We start from the raw sequence: 21,253 nt of genomic DNA, 5'->3' as shown, positions 1-21,253 counted from the left end.
CAGCAACAATCACCAACAGATCTGATGTTGGTACTAGTGGCACTACTACAGTATCTGCTGCATAGGTTGTGCGTTTTTTCTTTTTTTTTTTTATCTTCGTGTATGGCCACCACCACCATGCATGCAACTTACATTACTTTTTTTTTTGAGGGGGGGGGGGGGGGGGGGGATGACGCTACCATATGTTAGTAGATCAATCTATTTCACAGCCATATTTCAATTTTGATATTAAAGTGTTAGACAAAAACAACAGGAGGAATTCTACCAATACTTTGTGTCTGGATAATAAGCAAGTAGTAAATCATCTGTATTGCTGGTCACACACAACTGCATCACAAGCAAGTCTAGCACATTTTTCAATAGGAAAGATTACAAAAAAGAAGCGAAGAGAAATGGCTGCAATGTCCATGAGAACACTGTAATAAGCTCGGTGAGAAGCCCGTTCACAGAATACAGTTGTTGTAAAGGGCTGGTATCAGAATGTAGTAAACAATTCAACTTCCCCTAGGCTTGCAGGAATTTTATTGGAATTGGAATTTATTGGCGAGTGGTTTCAGTAACATCATATTAGGGAAATGTAGATAAGGCCCCATACTATAGAGGCGCTCCAAACTATGTTGGCGATACAACAATTCCATGAGAACAACTTGTGCTGATGTTTACCAACTGTTCTGATGATTGAAAAATATATTTTTTTGTATATAAATATGGGGAAAAAAATCACTACAGCAGGCTTTAGAATTTCACAAGTCTCCCTTATCATGCGGAAATGATTTCCTATAACACAATGATTTGCTGCCAGATATATCCAAGGTACTGAGAATATAACACAAGAGTTATGAGATCTGGGGAAAAAAAGCTTTATAATAATAGAGGGAGAAATAAAGGGAGCTGTGAAGAGCAATGCCAGTGTGGCAGCAGAAAGCCTTTCTATTTCACAGGATGACTACAGGGTAATTGTTTCCTCTTAACTGGAAGCAAAGACTATAGAATACTACATTAAAGGGAACCTGTCACCATTTTCATGATGCCTGAAACATTTGCCATTGGGGTGGTCCCTGGAGATCTATCAGTCAAGGCTTGTAAGACATCAGAAGCCACCAGGGATCACCCTGCCCTGATGTCCCATAGTTCAGGCAGCATAAAAGTGGTGACAGGTTTCCTTTAAAGGTTATCACAAAAATATTTATTTTGACAAATCAAAAGGTGTTCATAGGTATATTCTTTGTCACTTATAAACTCTCTATGGTTCTTACAATCTACCTGAATATACTCGAGTATAAGTAGAGTTTTTCAGCACGATTTTTCGTGCTGAAAACACCCCCCCCTCGGCTTATACTCTAGTGAACTCTCCGCCTGTCAATCCCTTCATCAGTGGTCTTCAACCTGTGGACCTCCAGATGTTGCAAAACTACAACTCCCAGCATGCCGGGAGTTGTAGTTTTGAAAATTCTGGAGGTCCGCAGGTTGAAGACCACTGCGGCCTTCGTCATCATCCAGACCCCGACCCCCCCCCCCCCCCTTTTGTTTTCTACTCACCTCCCCTCGGTGGGAAGGAAGGGTGAGCTGGTCTGGGCCATCTATGCTGCAGGGACCGTCCAGTGGGGAGGGTTAGTCATTCTGGGCTGTCCATTTTCACCGGGGGGGGGGGGCCCTCTTCTCTGCTCTGGGCACGGCCCCGGACTAGTGACATTGCCTTGACGACAATGCACAGGAACGTTCATGCGCAGCCTCCCTGTGCATGAACGTCCCTGTGCGTCATGAGTAGAAAACTAAAGGGGGGGGGTATGGATGATGACAAAGGCCGCAGTGGTCTTCAACCTGTGAACCTCCAGAGGTTTCAAAACTACAACTCCCTGCATGCCGATGGCTGTCCAGGCATACTGGGAGTTGTAGTTTTGCAATATCTGGAGGTCCGCAGGTTGAAGACCACTGATGAAGGGATTAACAGGCAGTGATGATAAAGGGGGGGAGCAAATGATGACGGGGCTCTGGATGATGACAGGGGGGGATGATGTATTTCCCACCCTAGGCTTATAGTCGAGTCAATAACTTTTCCTGGGTTTTTGGGGTGAAATTAGGGGCCTCTGCTTATATTTGGGTCGGCTTATACTCTAGTATATACAGTAGTTTTTAGGTTTCTATTTAAAGCACTATTGTGGATAATGATCCTCGTCTATATATCTATCACAACTATCAGAACATTGTCGAGTCCATCCCTCCTCTCATCATTCTTACTACAGTACTCTCATTTCGGAGGTGCAAACTTTTGTCACAAGCTGCTCCTTCTTGCCTTGTCTCTGAAGTTATATTCTTAAAATAAGAGGTACTTGAATCACGATCACTCTTAGAATCAAGGCATCAAGAGCAGAAATCCGGATAGCAGGGGTAGTGCCAGTTTCCCAGGCAAAACAATATTTTCACTTTTTCCCAGAGCTTTTCTTTAAAGCATGTATTTGCTTTGTGTCATACAAAAAGCTTTAAAAAGTAAGTGCTTAATAGTCACAGAAATTATGCCAACCCACTTAACATATTAAAACTCATGGAATGATTGGCTATATTCTATCATAGGATTGAGGTAGTATAACAGAGCAATATAAATGTAAATATTCACCACATACTGCATAAAATGTTATTCAGGCAATTACTTGTATAATCTTAAAGATTTGATTGTAACTCAATAATATTCACATGGAAATTGGCTTTGAAGTGGCGGCAGATCTTTAGACAGAAAATGTTATATAAATGCAAATGCAATACTTCTTTGTATCTCCGTTGTATTGTCCATTAATAAGTTCAGACATACAAGTGGGCAAACTGTATGACATAAAATACCATTTGTTTTCTCTACAAGTTAGAAGAATACCTGTCTTGGCCAAACAGAATGAACTGCCTAAATATGTTTTTTTCTTTTTTTCAATTGATTTTCTTCAAGATCAATGTACTATATAAGCTTAATAGTAATGACTATTGTTGTGCTGGTTTTGAAGAATATGTATGAATAGCATCAGTAGCGTATTGATTGTTCAAGGTCTTTTCCTCCACTTTTATTTGTTTAGTCTCTCCATTGGTCCATCAATGAAAACACCCTGCACAAAAGATACAATGTAACATTTGTCTTGAAGCTTGTACACATGCTGTAAGATTTTCCATTCTGTTATAGCTAAGGGTCCACCAAGGATATGCTCACATGCAGTTCTTTTCATGTGAACGCCAACGCAGATTCTACATTGGAATCTGCATAAAAACTATGTGAACTCAGTCTATTGTTTTTAAATAGGTATCCATGCTGTGGTTCACACTGTACTATGGCAAAGATTTTTTTCAGGCACAAATTTGAAATCTTCATAGACGTCATGTGGATTGCACTTTGGGGAGCCTGGTTGCAGATTTGCTACATAGAACTGGGTTAAACCAAGTGCAAAACAAAGGCTAAATCAGCCAAGTCCAAGGGTCTGCCTGATGTTGGGAATTTCTCAAAGGTCTTTCCTGCAGAAAGGAGTTGCTGTGATGAGGAGGGGGCTGCTGGAGTAGTGGAGCAAGGCATCTATGCTGTCAACTGGAGTAAAGAAGCAGGGCATCTATGGTGTCTACCGGAGTAGTGGTGCCAGGCATCTATTGTTACCTGAATGCAGTCAACTGTAAAACTATGAATGTTTTAATTATGGTTGCTATGGCTACACTCAGAGCCACGTGTACTGTACCAGAGTAGAGAATGAGAAGGTCCAACATGCACGGTCGGCTCATCATGGAGGTCAAGAGCCATGCATTAACAAAGCACTGTAAGATTAATATTTATAACCAAAGAAGATCTGACGATAATCTAGGCACTTGCTATAACAATATGGCTTCTTGTAGCCAGCATACCTGAAAGCGCAGATCATTTACAATATTTAGTGCAGAGCTAAAAGAAATAACCATTTCAAACATGTTTTTCTGTCATAAAAATTCATCTTGACTCCAACAGCATATACAAATATTCTGAAAAAAGAATAAGTCAACAAAACGTGATCCCCCTTTTGCTTCTTATAACACTATCATTGCACGAAATACAATAAAACCTCCCTAACATCTTACTCTTTACATTTAAAAAACTTTATATTTAAATGTTGAAATGTCATTATGCAGCAAGACTTTGAAGATCACTTTGATAGCTTTTCATTCCCCAAGGAGCTCATTACTGGTATTTTGGTGGAGACAGCACTGCTGACAGATACAGGCCCCCTTATTAAACATTTTCTTTAATAGAGGGCTCTCGGCAGACTTAATCATGCCATTTTCAAGCACAGCTAACAATATCAGTTGGCATATGGAAGATAAAGGCCTGATGCTCCCCTTCTGCAAAGGTTTCATTGTAGTCATTTTAGAATGTAACAATGGGTAGTGTTCATTATTTATTACTTACCAAGTCCTAAAAGATCCACGGTCATTTCGGGGGCTTTCTTTGGACTAAGTTTAACCTCTAGCTGTGGCTCTTTTTTCACTACCTGTGAAGAGAAATAAAGTGCTCATTAATTAGGCTCTTATGAGAAGGTGCCAGAAGATTCCAGCTTTTCTGGTAGGTTTAATAGCGATTGTAACACTTGTTAGAAGCTTGTCCAGGCTCCTCTCACACCATATAACACACTTGTAAAGGATACTATCCAAGAAACATAATGGAGAGCTGCCAAACAGCAGCATAATGAGGCAATCCTTAACAAAAAAGGCCAACACCAATACAACTCAGCTTGAAGTATAATGTATTAGCAAGTCAATCACTTCACAGTTTATTTTGGAATAATATTTTCTTGCTAACACCAAGTATGCCCAGAGACCTTGCATTAAAATGAAATAAAAAAAATGTCAAAAACAAGAGCCAATTCATATGTCAAGATAAGAAGCTCTTGTAGTCTGGAATTAAGTTTTAAGGGAGAACTCAGGCCTAAATTTTTATATTCTGCCCCAGCTGTCACAACTAAAATAATATATCTTAACTTACCTCCCACCACTCCCCCAGTGCTGCTGGAATCTCTCTCCTTTTCTCCGGCCGCAATCTTCTTTTGGTTTTTGGTGCCTGACACGTTACACTGGGGATAAGATAATTATCAGACACAGCAATGACCTGGCTTGGCAGTTGATAGGCCGAGCAGCAATGTGAGGTAAGAGGCCGGGGCTTTTTCTTGTGCTCAGCCTGTGTCTGGCCAAGGCGGGACATTACTGCAGCCGGCGTTTAGCAGACCCGCATCGTCAAGCGTCGGGCACCAAAACTAGGAAGAAGATTGGGGCCATAGGATGGCAGAGTGATATCGTCAGCACAGGGGAGGCGTCGGAAAGTAGGCTAAAGTTTATTATTTTAATGGCATCACTCCGGGCAGAATAAAAAAAAGCTAGAGTTCTCCTTTAATATTATCAAACAGTCCCTTTAAGTGCAAAAACGGAGAAACACTCTGAAAGAGAGGCTCTAGCTTGGCAGTTGCACTCTGAATAACCATGGGCATCTTCTTATTCAAACAGCCACGACAAGTGATGTAACTGGCTACAAAGAAAAGAGGGTTTGGGCTGGATTTCCAAGTAAACACTGATTTCAACTGTATCCTCAGTGGAAATATATGGCAGAGAGCCAGTGGCTTCCTATCCGACCACTAACCTTTGTAAGCAACAGGCTTAGGCCAGTTTCACGAATTATGTCGGTAAGTGATGACCCACACTGACAGGTTATCTGTTAAAGCCAGGTAAGCTACTATACTTGTACTGCATAATGCATACAATGGAATAATCAAATTCTTTAAAGGATCTGCAGTGTATTTCCGCTACAATAACATTTGCAGGTTACTCCTTAACATCCAATGTGTATAGGTTTCCAGTTGAAATTTAGGACGAGATGAGATGACGCAATCTTAAGATAAAGAACGCTTATTGTACATGACAATTATGTGAGCCTTTTGGCTGCATGCATTCTGAACCATGTAAAAGTATGCAAATCCAGTGTCCTAAATATGATGGCAAGTATTGATAGCAATGACCCGGATAAAAGCAGGTGTTAATTATGCTGTCAAAACCAGTCGCTTAGCATGCCACAGTCAGTGTGTTCACGACTCCATGCAGGGCTCCTTATTGAGAGAGACAAGAAAATGTAAAAACACATGCAGCGCAGGTATGCTATGTCAAAACATCGAGTACTCTGCTCGAAGCTACAATAATGATAAATAATTAAATAAATAAACCTACTGCCTAAGGGTTTAAAACTATACTTTATATAAACATCAACACAAACAATCTGAGGTGGACAAAAACAAAGCTAAGGATCTAGATATGGGCACAACTGTAAATGAAATGGCAAAGCAACAACAATGAACATAGGAATTAATAACAGGTATATTCAACATTTTCAAATTCTTACACCTGTTACAATGGTCTATTTAAATTACAGTGAATATTTAAAAACTAAAGACAATAATCACCTCAGTAAAATATGCAAAAAATTAAATGTCAAATAAACACAAATTAAAAATATACAACAGGGTTTACCAATTACATTATTGTATGTAACATTAAAAAATAAAAAAGTAAGAGTTACTCAGTCAAGTAACACTGATTTGCTTACTGATGCGAAATTATAATACAGCCTTAAAAGGCTATCAGCAGGTTAGCCCAAACTAACCTTGGGGGGGGGGGGGGGTATCGGTTCATGCCATGGCGCTTGTTACAATGATGGCCTATTTCTCTATTTTGTGAGAAATCTTAAAAGCAATATGCAAATGAAACCTTACAATCTTACTGCGCAAACGTGAGGTTTCCTAGTAGGATTTTTTTTTTTCAAGCTTAAAAAGTAAAAAAAAAATTAAAAATAAGTATAACAAATAAGTTTCCTGACAAAAAAAAAAAGGACTAGTGTGAAGAAGCGAAACTTTCACTGAGCTGTGGGCAACATAAGGAGGTCAGCTCTGAAGCTCCTATTGACTTCATGTCACTATCTTTCAGCTGAACTTATTTTCAGACGGTTTCCCCTGCTCCAACTACAGTCAACGTTTTTAGGGAGGGAGACTAAATGGTTTCTGATGCAGAAAACTACATGTTTTCACTGTCAATAAATGTGCCTCTTTTCAATGTTTGAATGTACCATAAGACTGCTCCCAGTAAAGTATGCATTGTTTTACATCAAAATAAAGTTTTTGGAGTCTTTTCAAGCAAAGGGCAATTTCAAGTTTTTGTACTCAACACATTACACTTGTTTGATTGACAAAAGATAAAACCTCCTCTGCTAAGGTACTTGTCTAAGTAGTACAAATAATTCTAAGTGTCCATTAAATTGTTTTTAGGTTATTTAAGCTGCAATCATGTCTCTTCAGTTTATCAAAAAGATTAAATAAGATGGTACAGTCAGGACTGGAGACAAGAGGCTTCAATGTTTCTCAATCTCAACTTCCACCAAAAAGTTGTGTGTTCTGAATGGTGTGTGGTCAGGCACTGTAAAGTAAAAGCAGCACACCCTTGGATAACAATTCCATCCTCTTGTAAAAACAGACTCTGTTTACTTAGCTCCTCTAGGATTTGTATGATAAGAATTCCAACTCAAGCAAAACTTTGATAAACAAAAAAATTTAACACGGTTTCAGTTTCCATTATGTGGGTGGATGCGTCTTTGTTCATTCCTTATCACTAAATGCCCAATACCACTTCAACACATGTTTCCGTTAAAAACAGCAGGGACTGTCTACTTACACAGTGTGGTTAGTAATGCTAAACAAGTTGTATCACCAATGCAGGTTTATCCAATCTAGTGAAGAAATATAAAACTACATGATTTTACAGTTCTATCATCATATCCAAAGGAATAAACCAGGAAACTTTCCTACATACAATAAATATTCAAAGTAAATATGTATCTTTCATGATGGATGGTTTAGGATTTTAAAAATATGGACCATAAAACATCATGAATGAACCAATCCTTTTGGTTTTCTGATATTACCTTCCTAAAATTTGTTTAACCACAAATATGCAAATCCTTTAGACCAGGGATGGGGAACGTCTAACATGTGGGCTGTATCAGGCATGTAACAACAATTGGTCTGGCCCACCAGGCCAAGCCATAGACCAGCGGTTCCTGAAAGGGAAAGCACTGGCCTGACCACACTAAGTAGAGAGGAGTGATACGCTGGTGAATCATAAATCGTTCCAAAAATCCAAAATGTTGTGCTTTAATTGGTCAGAGAAGTAAGGGAAAGGAAGTCCATACAGGTGTACTACTATCAAACAGCCCAAGTCTCATACTGCTACCTGAAATATTAAGAATAAGAAATAGCGGTGCACTATGGAGGTGGCCCTCAGGAGCTCAATAACAGCAGTGGGAGAACATATATCACCTGGGGAACACTCTCTAGAGTGTTTAAAGGGTACCTCTCATCAAAAAAAAAAAAACTTTTGATATATTATAGATAAATGTATGCAGAATAACTTTACAATTGCATGTTATTAAAAAATATGCTTCTTTCTATTTAATTTTCCACTTTGAAGAAATGACCACTAGGGGTCTCCCTACCAGTCCTGGCAGCAAGCATTGAACAAAGCAGGCTGGCAGCTCTGAGTGTTTAGGACTCCAGCATGAGTCAGAAATGCTTGCTGACAGGACTGATCGGGAAAAATACAATAGAAAGAAGCATATTTTTCATTAACATGATATTGGAAAGTTATTCAACATTCATTAATCTAAAATATATCAAAAGTTTATTTGATGAGAGGTACCCTTTAAGCTAACACAAGCATGCAGATTTTTCATATCTTATAAAAGGGGTGCCACATGTTTTCTAGTACAGTAGTACACCTATATGGACTTTATTTGCCTTACTTACCTGACCAATTAAAGCACAACATATACTCATTTCTGCTTTGCAATGACAAAGTGCTGGTGAAGGTGGACCAATAGGAAGAAGGGTGCTGGGGGATGATTTAACACAGAACACAAATACTAAAGCAGTGGATTTGAATAGTGCTATATAAGCAGAAATTAAAGTAACGGTAGCACTAACCAGCTGCTGCTAAAGAACCTTATTGTGAGGGTCAGAAGGAGAGTGCACAATAACACTGGGCATACAGCAGTAGGGGCACTAGTAAATATACAAGGACACAAATCACTGAGAAGGATGAATACAATTCCAATAGTGTACTCATCAAGAAAATACATCACCGAAACACAAAAACTTAACATTTATTTACTGTGCTCTTAGAAAGGGATCCCAACTGATCCAGTGCCATCAAACCTGCACCATATGGTGCATTAATACTAAAAAAAAAAAAAAAATGCTGCACAGGAACAGTTTTAGGTATCCAGATTTCAGACTTACATAATCAAAATTATACTTGATACCAATATGCCAGTCAGACAAAAAGATGTTTACAATGATATGATACAGTATTAATCATCACCTATCTCAGGGACAGGTATAAGGAAGGAGCAACACGGGATGGTCCTAAGGGAGACGATTGGGCCTGTAATGCAGGTGGCCCCTACCTTACTTGGGCCCTATACTAGGCCATCACTCTACACTTAATTCTAGGCGGAGTGTATGCCCTGATAAGGGCGGCCCCGGTCTGGAACCTAACCCTATATGACCCTGTTAAGCCCTATGATCAGGAACAGATAGGATAGGGACTCACTGTCTCACTGGTGTACTCTATCTGGCTATGTGGATAGAGATGGATGACCCTATTCCTAATACTGAAGATGAATAATATCAGGAAATAGGCCAGACAGTGGAGATGTTACACTATGTAAAAACAAATGTTCTAATGACAACAATATGTAATGTACAGAGAACAACAAAAAAATATAAAAATATTTATCAGTGTCCTCCGATATGCTGTTGGGTATCAACGTTCCAGGTGTAAACAGTTGAACGGGTAATATTCAATTCCATCACTCACAGGTGGATAGTCACAGTATTGTGATGAATCTTTTGATGTCATAAGGTACACATAAACAAAGTGGTCTAACAATATCACTCATAAAAGCATAAGCAGATAAATAAACCACAGGGGTTCAGTCCCCAAGGTGAATAAAAGTCACCATCATAAAGCTCCAATGAAAATGCAGCATATTCACAGATGCACTGAAGATCAAAGATTAATATACCCAGTGTATAAAAGAATACTGATACTTAGCTATCGCAGACTGGACAGGAAAAGCGGGTCCCTACGTGTTTCACTCCCCCCAGCACTTCAGGGGACAACAAGGGGGCTGCATGACGACAAGAAAGACGATCCTGTGATGGCCTATTGGAGCAGGACAGATACGGACTGCTGATGGCCGTCCCGTTCCCCCTGTTATCTTTATCTTCTAACATAGATATCTTTGTTCAGATTAAATCTAATTCGATTGAATATTTGTCAATGATCCTTTCTTTTGATAACTCTACACATAGTGAAAAGCAAGCTATTCAACAGTTGCAATATATGAATGATGTGGTGATCAAACCCTCAGACAAAGGGGGAAATGTAGTGCCCCTAGAATTATATGAAAAGGAGGACTTCAGACAGTTAAGAGACACCACTTGTTACAAACGTTTGACCTATAATCCATTGCGTAGATTTCAGGAAGAATTTTTTTTATATTTTATGACCGGCTACCATCAAAGGTGTAATTACCTCTCAACAACAAGCATATTTTATGATTGAAAACCCTACGATTGCCACTTTATATCTTCTCCCTAAAGTCCACAAACAGATCACAAACCGCCAGGTATGCCAATCGCATCAGGTCGCAACAATACGTGTGAGCCTATTTGCAAACTAATTGACCATGTTCTCAGACCTTTGGTAAAGACCCTGCCGTCCTACATTAAAGACACCACTGATGCCCTATGCAGAATGGAGGACATTCAACTCGAAGACATGTGGATAGTGACAAGTGACGTGGAGTCCTTCTACACATCAATTTGGCATCAAGATGGGCTTCGGGCAGTTGGCGGCTTTCTGAGGATGTCTGAAATTGATCGTGATCTAGGTGAGTTTATAATTGAACTCCTCAAATTTGCCTTTTCTTATGAAGTGTATTAGCAAATGCAGAGAACTGTTATTGGCGCAGCATGTGCGCCCACTAATCTCTTTTTAAGGGCGTGGGCGAGGTATATGTGGGCGAGGTATATTGATGATGCCATTTTTGTCTGGAGGGATCAATGGAAGAGCTACAGACATTTATGACTTCTTTGAACACGAACAACCAAAACATCAAACTCACCTACAAGGCTGGAAGAAATCATATGGACTTTCTGGACATTTCCTTCAATGTGGATCAACAGGGGTACCTACAGTCTGATCTTTTCTGTAAGCCCACTGCCACTAACTCCTTACTACATGCCCATTCATCGCATCCTCAAAATCTGATCAAAGGCATCCCCATAGGTCAATTTCTACTATTAAAACGTCCACAGATGAGATTTTTGAGAATTGAGCAATTAATCTTTGGAACACGTTTTCTGAACGAGGTTACAAGGACAACTGGATCCGGCGTGCATACCTAAAGGCCAAAACATAAAAGCAGGAGATGTCTACTACAACCCAAGCACAGAAATGAAAAAGATGACGAGGCAAGATTTATAACCTCTTACCATGCACAGGATCCCCAAGTTAGAGAGATTCTGTCAAAAAATTGGAACATACTACTGGCTGATACCACTTTAAGTTTGTATCTCCCAAAACAGCTTTCAATGACATTTAGGAGAAGTGCTAATCTGAGAGATATCTTGGTACATAGTCAACAAAGGAAAAAAAAAAACACTAATCCTTTTGGAGCCACTAAACCTAAGTGGTAAACACCTACATAAGAGACTATACCTCAAAGAGGTAAGTAATGTGCAAGATAGAAGCACCACCAAAAATACAGAAAAAATTATGCACAAATGAATAACTAAAAAAGAAATGGAAGAAAGTTAACAAAATCTTTATTGAAGTATATCATTAATTAAAAGACGATAGCACAAGTACATAATAAAAACAAGGCACCAGAAAATACTACAGATGGGTAGGTGAAGACTGGAACTGAGTATAGAGAGGTAATGAATATAGATGTAAATACGAGGTCAAAGGGCAAAGTATATGTCAGAGGTGGAGACGCACCAAATGGCTGCTGAACGCAAGCACGAGGGCAGGGAGAGAATAAACAAAAGGGATCAAACCCAAGGGATCAAACCCAAGGACCAGAGGGAACAAGTATGCCAGACCTTACCTACCAACCCCTACCCAAGGGTAAGGTCTGGCATACTTGTTCCCTCTGGTCCTTGGGTTTGATCCCTTGGGTTTGATCCCTTTTGTTTATTCTCTCCCTGCCCTCGTGCTTGCGTTCAGCAGCCATTTGGTGCGTCTCCACCTCTGACATATACTTTGATTGCCCTTTGACCTCGTATTTACATCTATATTCATTACCTCTCTATACTCCGTTCCAGTCCTCACCTACCCATCTGTAGTATTTTCTGGTGCCTTGTTTTTATTATGTACTTGTGCTATCGTCTTTTAATTAATGATATACTTCAATAAAGATTTTGTTAACTTTCTTCCATTTCTTGTTTAGTTATTCATTTGTGCATAATTTTTTCTGTATTTTTGGTGGTGCGTGTAAACCTAAGTGGTGTTGCCATCCTTATGGTAAATGTGTTGCTTGCCCAAACATATGTTAAGATTCTATGTTTTCTAATTACAATGGTACTCGTTCCTTTCAGATCAGACACACAATCTCATGCAATACATCTGGGGTAATATACCATGCTACCTGCCCTTGTGGTTACGTTTACGTAGGCATGACCACTCATGAATTTAAGTAGAGAACCAGAGAACAAGTCCTTGGAATAACAGCAGCGAAACATGAAACGGATCTTACGCACCTGACGACGGTTCCTCAACATTTTTAAACAATCCATGACTGATCTGGGAGGCCTTCAGGTGAGGGCCATTGATAGTATTTTTTCAGGCAGTAAAACGCTACAACCCAGGGGTCTTAAAGGAGAACTCCAGAATATAAAAATTGTCCCCCATACTGCCGGCAGTAAAAAAATAAAGATGTACATACCTTCCTCGGCTCCCCCGGGGCCTCCGGTAACCAGCTTCGGCCTCCATCGCGATCCTCTTCCTGGTTGCCGGTGGTCAGAGAGTCTTGCTGCGCTCAGCCAATCACCAGTCCCGACTCGGCTGGCAATAGGCAGAGCGGCAGTGTGACGTTTTCGGCCCCGGCAGCAGGTGCCGGTGTAGTGAAGAATTTTGTGTCCTCAAGCGTTCTCACACTGCCGCTCAGCCTATCGCCGGCCGAGTCGGACTTCACTGCGGCTGGTGATTGGCTGAGCGCTGTATGATTCTCCGACCACCGGCAACCAGGAAGAGGATCGCGTCGGAGACCGAAGCCGGTTACCGGAGGCCCCGGGGGAGCAGAGGAAGGTATTCTTTAGGTAAATCTTTAATTTTTTTACTGCCGGCAGTATGGAGGACAATTTTTATATTCTGGAATTCTCCTTTAATGAGTTTTGTTCCATTTTTATAAGGGCACTGTTTACATTGTGGGACTTCAGTTCTTGGTCTGTTTATAATCCTCCTGTTGGTGGATTATTATTGTTTTATTTCATTTTATTTTGTTGGTTTTAATCCTTACCCTCTCTCCTGTTCTTTTCTCTTGTTTTTAGGTCAGCCAGCCATCCTTCTCGTGCGATATTATTCGTCTGTATACGCTTATTGTATTTTTAGATCCTGCCATGCATCCTGCCTAGTGTCTACTGCCATATTAAAAAAGTTAACCTGTGGTATTTTATTTTTTGCCTCCCATGTGCACCTATCACTTTACTGTATAACTTGCTGACAATATGCTTGCACATATGCACTTTTTTGACACGTTTTTCAGGTTTTCACCTGCTTTTCATAATAGATATATTTTTATGAATAAAATGTTTACATTATATTCACACTCCACATTTGCACTTTATTTGTATTTATTTTTCCACTAGTTTCAGTACAAGCTTTATTACTACTTTATTACTACTGTTCACATACATGCACCCTATGGTTCACCAAGGGGCCTCCATATCATATTACAATTGCATTTCACAGTTGTTTTGGATATTGCATCAGCATATCTGCACCTTTACACTAGTTCTGTATTATATTGCATAGATACCCCCCAATATATATACATTTTTATTTGTCCATACACTACATATTTCCACAGCACACATTCACACTGGTTCTTCCAATTTTCATTCTTATTTCTGTTTTTGGTGGTGGTTCATTCATTCATATTTTTCACATTGCACTGTTTTTCTTTTCACTGTCTATGTTTTGCTTTAAATGGGCACTGTCCTGAAAACAAAAAATTGATGTTGCAGTACTTAAGTACTACAACATATCTCTAATATATTTTATTTTAAAACAGTTTAAAATCACTTTTAAATTCGGCCACTAGGGGTCGCCCTCCTAGTGGCCGAATGCATTCTGCAGTGACGTCACTACAGAATTTCGACTCATTTCAGCCTGGCAAATGAGTCTAAATTAATTCACTGCGTGCTGGCTTCCTGTGTCAATCAAACAGGCAGGAAGTCAGCGCAGTAAAGTCCAGGAGCAGCCGCCCTGGCCGCAGCAGGCACGCAACCTGTACCTCAGCCCAGTTGGAGTCTGCACTCTCTCTGCAGACTCCGGTAACTGAATTGGATTCCCCGGCACGTCCTGCATCCGGATTCCCCGTTTCTCCGCAGCTCGCTGCGCAGCGCAGAGTTCGCGGTCCCGGCTTCTTCTCCCCATCTGAGCGACCGGAGGTGAGGGGAGGGGGGTGGGGGCAGGAGGTTGGTATGAATGGGTGCCTCCAGTTGTTTCCCCACTATAACTGCCAGCATGCCCTGTAAGCCAATAGATGTCAGGGCATGCTGGGAGTTGTAGTTGTGAAACAGCTGGAGGAACCCTGTTAGAACTAAGGGCGGAAGTCGCCTCCAGCAGGCATCAGTGACGTGGTGCCTGCTGGGGAAGTCTGCCTGGTAGTGAGCACACTACCAGGCAGACAAAATGGCATTTATTAGTCAATAAATATAAAAATAAAGGCAGGGAGGGAGTTAGGGATAGAAGGGCAAAGGCAGGGACAGAAAAAAAAATAAAAAAGAGGGTTGGTGGGAGCTACCCATTAAAGGAGATGTCCAGTGCAGACTTTTTCTATTTCATCCTGCCCGGGCTGAAAAAAAAAAAAAAAAAAAAAAACACAAAACAAACTTTCACTTACCTCCAAACGTTGCCCCGGAGCTCCGCAACAGCTGATCGGTTGGCCGGGCTGTTTGCTTCCTACTTCCTTCAGCCCGGTACATCACACGGCGCTTGAGGCTATCACAGGCCGAGGTGGGACATCGCTGCGGCCGGTGATAGGCTGAAGCACCATGTGATGTACCGGGCTAAAAGAAGTAGGAAGCAGACAGCCCGGCCAACCGATCAGCTGTTGCGGAGCTCCGGGGCAACATATGGAGGTAAGTGAAAGTTTGTTTTGTCTTTTTTTGCAGCCCGGGCAGGATGAAATAGAAAAAGTCTGCGCTGGACATTTCCTTTTATTGGTATTCATTCTATGTGGTTCGTCCTATTTTTGCTGTTAGTCCTTTCCTCTATTTGTCTTCTCTTCATACCGATTGACATGCACTCAATGGCCTTCTTAGTGGGTTTTAATTCCCTACAATTTTTTTTCCACTGTATTTACTAAGCTTTCCCTACATTTTCCTTATTATTATTTTTTTTTTTAACACATGCTCTTATCTGTAGGGTTTTCCTAAAATCCACTACATTTTCTGTGGAAACCTTAGTAAATATGTTGTTTTTTGTGAAAATGTCGGGAACACACCCCTTTTCGGTGACCATGCCCCCTTTCCCCGACGACCACACCCTTTTTTCGGGTTCTCAGTTTTATTTTAGTTTTTTGTTCTGTTTTTTTTCCAATTCTGGTGCAAATTCTGGCGCAGACAGAATTTTTGTCGCAATGCACCAGAAACTGGCGCCAACCTGACAGAGCATGTCGGGTTTGCAATAGTAAATGAGGGCCTATATGTTCCATTCCTTGTGCTTTGCATCCACAGGGGGATTTACATTCCTCTGATTGGATGCAATGCAGAGGTATCCCTTTGGCAAGCAGTGCGAGGCTCCAAAAGAGCTCCTCCATGGCTGCTGACATTGTGTCACGTGACCAGCGCTTCGATCACATGACTGTACCACCTGAAACCTGCGCCCTTCTGCCCGGCCGCATCCTCACTAGGAAGCCACGGCATTTTCGCTGTGCATCACTGCGATGCGTGGGTTGCATAGGTGGTTACGTCACCTGCCATTTGGGCGGTCTATACTTCTTCCAGTTACATAGGTAAACTTAAAGGGGCTCTCCCATGGAAAACATTTTTTTTTTTTTTTTTTAAATCAACTGGTGTCAGAAAGTTAAACAGATTTGTAAATTAAACGAGATATAGAACAGAGGACGGCACTCACTCAGGTAGAAGTTTCAGTGTATTCTTTATTAAACAGACAGAGTGGCGGTGTCAGACAGGTGAACAGACAGGAACGCAGAGGACCTCAGCGTGCAGGTAACAGCTGTGTTGCACTTCCGTACTTCGTCAGGATGGTCTGACGAAGTACGGAAGTACTACACAGCTGTTACCTGCACACTGAGGTCCTCGACGTTCCTGTCTGTTCACCTGTCTGACACCGCCACTCTGTTTAATAAAGAATACACTGAAACTTCTACCTGAGTGAGTGCTGTCCTCTGTTCTATATCTCGTTTATGTGGATTGACTTACTGTTTCTGGACTGAGCACCATATGGTTTGATTTTGCTTCACATATGCACCTGTAGCTGCCTATTTGCCGTACATTCAGCAGTGCCGGATCCTGTATCTTTCGTCGGTTAGATTTGTAAATTACTTCTATTAAAAAAATCTTAATCTTTCCAGTACTTTTTAGGGTCTGTATACTACAAAGGAAAATGTTTTTCTTTTTGGAATACAGAGCTCTCTGCTGACATCATGACCACAGTGCTCTCTGCTAACGTCGTTGTCCATTTTAGGAACTGTCCAGAGCAGCATATGTTTGCTATGGGGATTTTCTCCTACACTGGAAAGTTCTTAAAATGGACTGAGATGTCAGCAGAGAGCACTGTGCTCGTGATGTCAGCAGAGAGCACTGTGTTCCAAAATGAAAACCATTTCCTCTGTAGTATTCAACAGCTAATAAGTACTGGAAGGATTAAGATTTTTTTTAAAGTAGTAATTTACAAATCTGTCTAACTTTCTGGCACCCCTTTAATATAATTTATGGTAGGGCAGGTTGTTTGGAAAGCACCCCTATTCATTGGGCAGATTCTATGAGATTCAATAGATAGTTTATTGGGATTGGCTGATGAATCACATATATACCCCCCCTTGCTGGGGGTTATAGACATGCCCCCTGATGAAGCACAATGCGAAACGTACGTTGGGGTTGGAGCTGGTAGGTTGGCAGCATGCATGGCAGGATGTTATGTTTTTCCTACTAATTTCTTGCTCAATTTGTGATACATTTTATGCTAGTATGGTATACTTGTGACACCACTCTTCCTCCTATGTGGTCATACCACATATCTTTTCAATTAGTGTTATGCATTATATTTTGTGCTATAGTCCTTGTATTCCATGCATTTGGGCCTCCCATACCTCCTTCACTTCTCTGGATTTGTCATTTCAGTGCCTGCATTTTACTTTTCCCACTATATTTAAAAATGTATGTCTATATTGAATATATGTTTAATAAAGTTGTTACTTTTACATAACTGGTTCTTTTGTGTTGGTGTTTATGTCTGAGACACAACTTAACGGTCATACATACTTAAGGGCATTACTATTACTCCCATCCATCTTTTAATAAACATTGTTATACTTGTAAGTTAACTATCGAGATATGGGATCCATAGGTAATTTTCATTTTGTTATGTTATGTTTATTTCTTTGTTTACATACAATTGTATGATATCCTATTACTTAAGAGTGCATGAAGTAATGACTCTCCTAATGTCTGTGATTGTTTATTTGAAAATGTAATAAAAATTACTGTGACTATCCACCAGTGAGTGATAGAATTGAATATTACCTGTTCAACTGTTTACACATGGAACATTGATACCTAACAGCATATCAGAGGACACTGATACATATTTTTATATATTTTTTTGTTCTTTGTACATTACATATTGTTGACATTAGAACATTTGTTCGTACATAGTGTAACATCTCCACTGTCTGGCCTTATCCTGATAGGATTAATCTTCAATATTAGGAATAGGGTCATCCATCCCTATCCACAGTCAGAAAGAGTACCCCAGTGATACAGGGAGTACCTATCCTCTCTGTTCCTGATCATAGGCTTAACAGGGTCATATAGGGTTAGGTTCCGGAGTGGGGCCGCCCTTATCAGGGTGTACACTCCGCCTAGGAATAAGTTTAGAGTGAGGGGCCTAGTATAGGTTCAAAGTAATGTAGGGGCCGCCTGCACCACAGGCCCAATCGTCTCCCTCAGGAGCCTCCCCCATACCCGTCCCTGAGATAGGTGATAATTTTGATTGTTATGCAAGTCTGCAATCTGGATACCTAAAACGGTTCCTGTGCAGAATTTTTTTTTTTTAGTGTTAATGCACCATATGGTGCTGGTTTGATGGCACTGGATCAGTTGGGATCTTTTTTTAAGAGCATAGTAAATAAATGTTAAGTTTTAGTGTTTCTGTGATTTATATAATTATACAAGGAACAGCTGCTCTAAGCTTATTGGGTGGTGAAAGATTAGATGAAAGCCTTGATTAACCTTTGAGGAACAATGAGGATCATCTTTAGCCGGCAGACTGGCTCAGTTTGCAGGTACACAGTCCAGATGCACATTAACCCGCTTTTACACACAGCACATGCTAAAACTTGTCCCGACTTCTTGTGTTCTGTCTAGCCGTTACTACAGACAGATTTCCCCCTAACAACGGGCAGTGGACAGCATATTGCAGAGAAGCGAGATACCTACTGATGAAGACTTCAGAGCTGTTTTTCTGGGGTAAGAAGTTTTTTATCACATGGATGGAAATCTTTAAAATAAAAGAGGTCATTTCAAAATACATTGGTATCAATACCCATGTAGAGGAAAAGTTGACCAGTTGCCCATAGCAACCAAATCAGATTCCTTCTTTCATTTTTAAAAGGGCCTCTTAAGATTAAAATAAGCAATCTGATTGGTTGCTATGGGCAATTGGTCAACTTTTCCTCTACACAGGTTTTAATAAATCTTGCCCATTGTTCTACACTGAAAATGCTATCCGGTAAATTCAAGAGATCCTGTATAAACAGATGGCCGAACACCACAAGCACTCCGGCATCATTTATTATTTAAGCCAGAATTTATGGATACCTAAACCTCTCCTCTTCTCCTCTCCAAGGTTTTGTTGAGTCCACTCCGACAAACTTGGCATTATGTGGTAGTTAATGAAAGAGCTGAAGGTCACTATCTCCGAGGATATGGCAGGTGGAGAGTTTGATTGGTACAGTGAGCTTGTCAAACCATGACACTAGCTTTGTAGCAAAAAGCTAAGGGAAAACAATAACCCTCCTGTGGAGTAAAAGGCCATGGAAAGAGCAGAGAGATGCCCTTTAACCCAGCGAAGCAATTAAAGGTTCTGAAATGTCTGAAGATAGAAATTCTGCCTTCATTATACTGTCCCTGCTCCAGACCTCAGTGTCTTCTGATGCCCTTAAAACACTGGCTGTGCTTTTTACTTATGTAAACATAACATTAGTTGAAGGATAAAGCAGTAATAGTCAGTGCTCGATTTAGATATAATTCCTGTTTTCACCACCATCCTATAGTTAATAAGCCTATCAATGTAAGAACTATACACTCAAGATGCGGAGAATAAAACCAATGCACTGACAAATGAGGAACGCAGTCAACTGCAAGGCAATAAAATCAGGCTGTCTATGATTTATATTCCATAACTACAGCAGCACGAAAATAGGTCTTAAAAGAAAAAATCATTTTGAAAAAACTATTTGTTCTCTTCCAATCTGGCAGTGGTATCACATGAATTACTTGAAGGGGTACTCTGGCTAAACACCTCTTGTACCCTATCCAAAGGATAGGGGATAAGATGTTTGATTGCGGGGGTCCCACCGCTGGGGACCCCCAGTGATCTCCAGCGCGGCACCCCATCATCCATGCACAGAGTGAACTCCATTCTGTGCCGGATGACCGGAGACTACAGCCGCCATGCCCCCTCCATTCATCTCTATGGGAAGAGGCGTGATGGCTACGTACTAGCCGTTACGCCACCTCCCATAGACATGAATGGAGGGGGCGTGGCGTGACGTCGCGAACACGGAAGCTCCAAGCTTCCCCGTTCCGGACACTGACGCTGCCTGCCTGGAGATCGTGGAGGCCCCCAGCGGCAGGACCCCCCGCGATCAGGCAACTTATCCCCTTTGCATAGGGGATAAGATGTTTTTTGCCAGAATACCCCTTTAAAAGCTATAGACTCTGTTAAAGATCTTTAAAAAAAAAAATTAAAAAAGTATGCTTTGTACTTATTGTCCAAAAAAACAACAACATTTTGCTCTTAGGTGTTTTGTTCAGTTTCTTCTTTACAGCCAGTTTTACATAAGGTAAGCTGCAAAAGTGATGTGTCAGAGAATGTCTTGATGAGTCAGCTTCTAGTCTTTACCTTTCCCCTTCTGAGCAAAATTCGAAGTAAAATCATGACCAAACCAAAGGTCATAACTTACCCTGGAATTTAGTTAGAGTATTTTTCATTATCTTGTTAAATTTGAACAGTCTCAGTCAGATTCACAGCGTTCCCTGGCAGGCTTGACATCATCTGATGCCTTACAGGGGAGAACTTCCTCCCTCACTCTGCTACACACAGCCCAGAGCAGTTCAGTGTGAAATGAGCAATGATTGGCTAAGGCTGAATCCCCTACCCCTCTCCACAGCACTCCAGACTGCATTTCCTGATTTTGGACTTCTGCCAGGCCAGCAGGAGTCCAAAGTCTGTGCAAGAGATGGGGGAAAATGTGCTCTGGACAAGTAGGGAGACACCTAGTGGTAGTTTTTTTTAAACACAAATAAAACATAGAAAACTTCATTTTTTGTAAACTAGAAAGATTTTTTATTTACCATAAGGAGTGTAATAGTAAAGATTAGTTTTAATGACAGTGCCCATTTAAATCAGCTTAGAAGCTAGAGATAAATGTTGGAAACAGATCCATTAAGGCAGCTTCTCTGGTGGA

The 21,253-nt window shown here is 40.7% G+C and overlaps 1 protein-coding gene and 1 long non-coding RNA gene across 5 annotated transcripts in view; one reads left to right on the top strand and one right to left on the bottom strand.

Moving 5' to 3' along the window:
* SMAP1 (small ArfGAP 1) overlaps window positions 1-21,253 on the bottom strand; it is a gene marked incomplete in the record, with an annotated part of 190,881 nt that overhangs the window by 28,865 nt on the left and 140,763 nt on the right. For all 3 annotated transcript variants that reach the window (XM_056565838.1, XM_056565839.1, XM_056565840.1), the window contains 1 exon segment: window positions 4,406-4,487. In XM_056565838.1, the coding sequence (XP_056421813.1) occupies window positions 4,406-4,487 (82 nt within the window).
* Window positions 3,635-13,803, top strand: LOC130362013 (uncharacterized). Of its 2 annotated transcripts, none has more exons than XR_008891234.1 (3): window positions 3,635-3,782; window positions 12,693-12,912; window positions 13,644-13,803. It is a non-coding gene; the product is annotated as an uncharacterized LOC130362013 (long non-coding RNA). The 2 variants fall into 2 exon arrangements; XR_008891235.1 differs by lacking the exon at window positions 3,635-3,782 and adding an exon at window positions 5,190-5,669.

Source organism: Hyla sarda, chromosome 3 (genome assembly GCF_029499605.1).
Source record: "Hyla sarda isolate aHylSar1 chromosome 3, aHylSar1.hap1, whole genome shotgun sequence".
Taxonomy (NCBI): Eukaryota; Metazoa; Chordata; class Amphibia; order Anura; family Hylidae; genus Hyla; species Hyla sarda.
Note: the sequence above shows the minus strand (reverse complement) of the source record. Positions and strands in the feature narration are given on the sequence as shown.